Source organism: Salvelinus sp. IW2-2015, unplaced genomic scaffold (genome assembly GCF_002910315.2).
Source record: "Salvelinus sp. IW2-2015 unplaced genomic scaffold, ASM291031v2 Un_scaffold2336, whole genome shotgun sequence".
Classification (NCBI taxonomy): domain Eukaryota; kingdom Metazoa; phylum Chordata; class Actinopteri; order Salmoniformes; family Salmonidae; genus Salvelinus; species Salvelinus sp. IW2-2015.
The window spans coordinates 43,307-49,465 of record NW_019943661.1 but is presented as its reverse complement, the minus strand read 5'-3'; the positions used below and the strand labels follow the sequence as shown (position 1 = coordinate 49,465).

General features: G+C 37.4%; 1 protein-coding gene across 1 annotated transcript in view; it reads right to left on the bottom strand.

Annotated features, from left to right (window-relative positions):
- Positions 1–3,820, bottom strand: part of LOC112073681 (stomatin-like) — a 27,803-nt gene extending 23,983 nt beyond the window's left edge. Inside the window, exon 1 of the mRNA XM_070440251.1 lies at positions 3,805–3,820. Within this exon, the coding sequence (XP_070296352.1) occupies positions 3,805–3,820 (16 nt within the window). The remainder of the gene's footprint in view (positions 1–3,804) is intronic.
- Between the last annotated feature and the right edge of the window lie 2,339 nt (positions 3,821–6,159).

The window sequence follows — 6,159 nt, the reverse complement described above, 5'->3', positions numbered from 1 at the left end:
TCAAAGATTGAAGCTATATACAGAGAGTACCAGTACTATATCACTGTACAGGGTAGGAGGTATTTGAGGCATATGTTTCATAAAGGCAGGGTACGAGGTATTTGAGGCAGATGTGTTCATAAAGGCATGGGTACGAGGTATTTGAGGCAGAGTGTTCATAAAGGCAGGGGTACAGGTATTTGAGGTAGATGTGTTCATAAAGGCAGGGGTACGAGGTATTTGAGGCAATGTGTCATAAAGGCAGGGGTACGAGGTATTTGAGGAGATGTGTTCATAAAGCAGGGGTACGAGGTATTTGAGGTAGATGTGTTCATAAAGGCAGGGGTACGAGGTATTTGAGGCAGATGTGTTCATAAAGGCAGGGGTACAAGGTATTTGAGGTAGATCTGTTCATAAAAAGCAGGGGACGAGGTATTTGAGGCATATGTGTTCATAAAGGAAGGGGTACAAGGTATTTGAGGCAGATGTGTTCATAAAGGCAGGGGTACGAGGTATTTGAGGTAGATCTGTTCATAAAAGCGAGGGGTACGAGGTATTTGAGGCAGATGTGTTCATAAAGGCAGGGTACGAGGTATTTGAGGTTGAGAAAATGGTAAAACACTTCAATGTGAGGCTAAATATGAGTGCAGAGCAAGCAATGGATGAAAGGAGCCATGGAGTGAATGGATATTCTCCAATGAAAATATATTTATGTCCAGGACGATGGTTAAACCTGTGTCTGGGAAACAATCGCAACATGTCATAGTATAGTCCACTTTGTATTGGATGGTATTGTATGGCATGTATGGTATTTTATTGTATGGTATTGTATTATATGATATTGTATTGTATTGTGTCATATTGTATTGTATTGTATGACATTGTATTGTATTGTATGACATTGTATTGTATTGTATGGCATTGTATTGTATTTATGGCATTGTATGTATTATTGTATGCATTGTATATTGTATTGTATGCATTGTATTGTATGCATTGTATTGTATTGTATGAATTGTATTGTATTGTATGGCATTGTATTGATTGTGTGCATTGTATTGTATGATATTTGTATTGTATTGTGTCATATTGTATTGTATTGTATGACATTGTATTGTATTGTATGGCATTGTATTGTATGGCATTGTATTGTATTTTATGCATTGATTGTGATTGTATGGCATTGTATTGTATTGTATGGCATTGTATCTGTATTGTATGGCATTGTATTTATTGGTGGCATATGTATTGTATGATATTGTATTGCATTTGTCATATTTGTATTGTATTGTATTGACATTGTATTTGTTATTGTATGGCATTGTATTGTATGGCATTGTATTGTATGGCATTGTATTGTATTGTTATGGCATTGTATTTATTGTATGGCATTGTATTCTATTGTTGTGCATGTGTATTGTATTGTATTGTATATTTATTGTGTCATATATTGTATGTATGACATTGTATTGTATTGTATGGCATTGTATTGTATGGCATTGTATGTATTTTATGGCATTGTATTATATTGATGCATTTATTGTATTGTATGGCATTGTATGTATTGTATGCATGTATTGTATTGTATGGCATTGTATTTATTGTATGGCATTGTTTTGTATTGTATGGCATTGTATTGTATTGTATGGCATTGTATTGTATGTGTATGGCATTGTATGTATTGTGTGCATTGTATTGTATTGTATGGCATTGTATGTAATTGTATGCATTTGTATGTATTGTATGGCATTGTATTGTATGGCATGTATTGTATTGTTGCATTGTATTGTATTGTATGTCATTGTATTATATTGTATGCATTGTATTGTATTGTATGGCATTGTATTGTATTGTATGTCATTGTATATATTGTATGCATGTATGTATTGTATGGCATTGTATTGTATTGTATGGCATTTATTGTATTGTATGCATGTATTGTATGTCATTTGTATTATATTGTATGGCATTGTATTGTATTGTATGGCATTGTATTGTTATGTTATGCATTGTATTGTATTGTAATGGCATTGTATGTCATTGTATTATATTGTATGTCATTGTATTGTATGTATGGCATTGTATTGTATTGATGGCATTGATTGTGTGGTTGTCACGCCCTGACCTTAGTATTCTATGTTCTGTATTATTTTGGTCAGGTCAGGGTGTGACGAGGGTGGGTATGATTGTTTTGTATTGTCTAGGGTTTTTGTATGTCTAGGTGTCTGGTCTAATCTAGGCATATGTAGGTCTATGGTGGCCTGAATTGGTTCCCAATCAGAGGCAGCTGTTTATCTTCTGTCTCTGATTGGGGATCCTATTTAGGTTGCCATTTTCCAGTTTGGTTTTGGTGGGTTATTGTCTATGTGGTGTTGCATGTCAGCACTCGTGTCTTATAGCGGTCACGTTCGTTTTGTTATTTTGTATAGTTTGTTCAGTCTTCTTCGTTATTWAAAGGAAGATGTATTATCATCACGCTGCGCCTTGGTCTCCTCACTACGACGAACGTGACACATCTTGGTATTGTACTGTATGGCATTGCATTGTATTGTATGCTATGGTATGGATTGTATTGTATGGTAAGGTATTCTATGACCAGCTATATCTACTGTCTCAATTATATTATGACAGACCAACTAGATCTATTATTTTATGTCAGACTAGCTACATCTACTGTATATATTATATTACGACAAACCAGCTATATCTATTGTCTCTATTATATTATGGCAGTCGATGTACATCTACTGTCTATATTATATTATGACAGACTAGCTATATCTACTGTCTCTATTATATTACGACAGGCCAGCTAGATCTACTGCCTCTACTATATTATGACAGACCAGCTAGATCTACTGTCTCAAATATAATATGACAGACCAGCTAGATCTACTGTCTCTACTATTTTATGACAGAACAGCTACATCTACTGTCTCTATGATATTATGACAGACCAGCTAGATCTACTGCCTCTTTTATATTATGACAGACCAGCTAGATCTACTGTCGCAATTATATTTTGGCAGACCAGCTAAATCTACTGTCTCAACTATATTACGAAAGACCAGCTAGATTTACTGTCTCTAATATATTATGATAGACCTGCTAGATCTGCTGTCTCTATTAAATTATGGCAGACTAGCTAGATCTACTGTCTCTACTATATTATGACAGACCAGCTAGATCTACTGTCTCTATAGAAGGAAGGGAGTAATCTATGAAGGATCACATGCTGGTTGCCTTATAAGGTATTCGAGAGGTAGTACTAGTAGTTATTAGTAGAACGCAGCCACCAGGACTATGTGATCATCATCCACATTTACGCCAGTACCGGGTCAAGCAGTCAGATCGAGAGACACCACGCTCAGGAGACCTAAGTGATACTAGTCATAGAAGAGAGACCACAACAGCAGAGGGCATGTGAATACATACGTTTACAGACGCAACACGTACAAGTAGTAGATAATGTTCTCGGCTGGAAAAATTATATAAGCAAAGCAAGTTACTGGTGGCTCCCGTCCCCAAGAGATGAGAGGTCGCTATCAATCTAGTAGATAAGCAAGATGAGTACTCGTGTGCTAGCAGAGACAACTCTATTGAGGGACATTAGTGTCGCATTTCACCAGACTACGCATATTGTCATGCAGTCGCGCTCACGAGACACCAAAGAGGACATGTGAAATCTAAGCGTCATAGCAGCTAGCAGTGGGTAGGAAACTGGTAATGAGGAGCCAATTACATAGTCTGCATCCATCTGAAGTCCTACGCAGACGATGGTGTAGACTAGTAGTGAGGAGGATCATTGTTGTAGGCGCCAATTACCTGCGCTTGACCGCATCGCGTATCCAACTTTTTATTCCAGTCCTCATGCCCACAATTGTTTATATAGAGGTTTAGAGGGAGTCAAGCCAGAGGGGCTTATTCGCTGATGGGCAAGTTTTGTATAGATAACTTCAACATAGAGCTTCGTTTATGGTCAGCAGACGTTAGTACATATAAGAAAGAGGACATGCATTGATGACTCACGTCTGATAAAGTCTTCATATTTGCCCCACAAGTTTGAGAATGTATGCTAGCGCGGTGTCCAATTGTCCAGTCCTGAGAGCAAGTAGTCCCGAGCGCATTTGTGTGGTTGAGCTGAATTTGCACAGAAGAGCAAAGAGTACTAAAGGTTGAGACGGCTACATTATGAGATATACAGCCTACTCGTTCTGGATACTGAGAGTGCGCACGTTGACGCTATCAGTAGAATGAGCTCAGTGTAAGGACCAATAGATTAGTATACTTCAGTCCACTCACAGATAAGAGCCATATGAGTGTACACCTAGTTTTTAGACACAAGCTCAGTTTTCTTACGAGAGAGAGAAAATCAGAGGAGACACTGTGAGTAATCCCTAAATCTTAGGTCGTCACGCTGTAGGGGAGACCAGATGGGAACTATGTTTCATGATAACTATGTTACAGAGAGAGAGACCCAGAGGAAACATGTGATTCATAAGTTAAGGTCACAAGAGAGAGACCGAGGTAGACTGATAGATAGTGTAGATGCTCAATAGAAGAAATACAAGTAACGTACACAGTAAGTATCGTGCGTCTATCACCAATTACTAGATCTGAATATATCACACTCCACTCACCCCCCACACCGTACCATATCCATCCCATTGATCGACTACTATGACAACATATACGATACACAATCAATTGTGTTCAACTTACCCTCTCATATGATACCGATCAAGTGCATAAGCTCTTGCGTGGCATCAGCTATACAATATAACCTCAATATACGACATACCATACCAACTTAATACCAATTGAAGCAATACGCATTGACCCTATGAGGGACCTACTAGTCAGCAAATACATATATAACCAATACGCATACCATAATAATACCAGCACGACTACCATAACCATAGACTACTATACAATATAATAATATACATATACCATACCATTATAATACACACAATACCATACATCCATAGACTACTTACAATAATAATAATAATACAATACCATACATTGATACACACAGTTACCCATACATATACCAACATACGCATAGGGACCTACTAATATCGTAGTAAAAAATATAGCAATTAACCAGTTATCGGCATAGTAATACCACACAATACCCATACTCCAGTAGACTGCACTAATATCGCAATCACACTGAAATAACAATACCATACATAGGTGATTATGGGGAGGCGAACTAACAATTACGACTTGATCATGTTTCTGTGCGCCCATAGCATGCACTAACAGAATAAGCCACATACAATACAAAACACATACATATTCACCACCGCAAGTTACAAGAAGTGACGCCATATTCAAGTACAATAATTAGTCCAACTCGTTAACAACTATGACTTCAAAAGGGGCATAACAGTCAACCACTACAAGCCTAACCAATGTAATTTAAATCCATGAGAAAACAAATTAATATCCATATACCATCTCAATAACAGTGATATAGGTCAGCTGCAGTCATGCGAACTAAATAAGAGTATCCCCTAAATATTATATCAGCACATGGTTTTTGCAAACTCAGACGATCACAAGCAGGATAACAGTCATTTATCCATAACATAATCCAGAGTAATAAATGAGATAGCGTAAGAGACACTCTGTATTCACATTAGTCCCACCATGAGACTAATTAGCACTAGCTTACTCACGGTGTTCATGTCAACGATGTAGTGACGTACAATACTAGTACAGCATGACACCATATGGACAACATACCTTATATCTGAAATGACGCGCGAGTACATCATCAAAAGTACGTTTTATGGACAAGTAAGCCGAACCGCGAAATTGAAACGAACTAGAAATTAATTGTACTTCCTCCATGACCATAGAGATTAGACCAGATAGTTACTTGGATTTACAAGAGCCAACCCATATCCATACATAGCCATACCAATACAATACCATACCATAGGCATAAACCGATGCCACACTCTAAGATTGCGCGATAGAACCAGAATAGCATAATAGTCCGTAAGCGACAATTTAATGGAAACTTAGCGAACTCAGCAACGTGTAGTGTTAGTTAGACACATGTCTTGAAATGTGTATGATGAGACAACCAATAATTCCTTGTACCTAATTATATTGTTATCTACGTATATTACCCAATACATGTTTTCAATCTTATTCCTC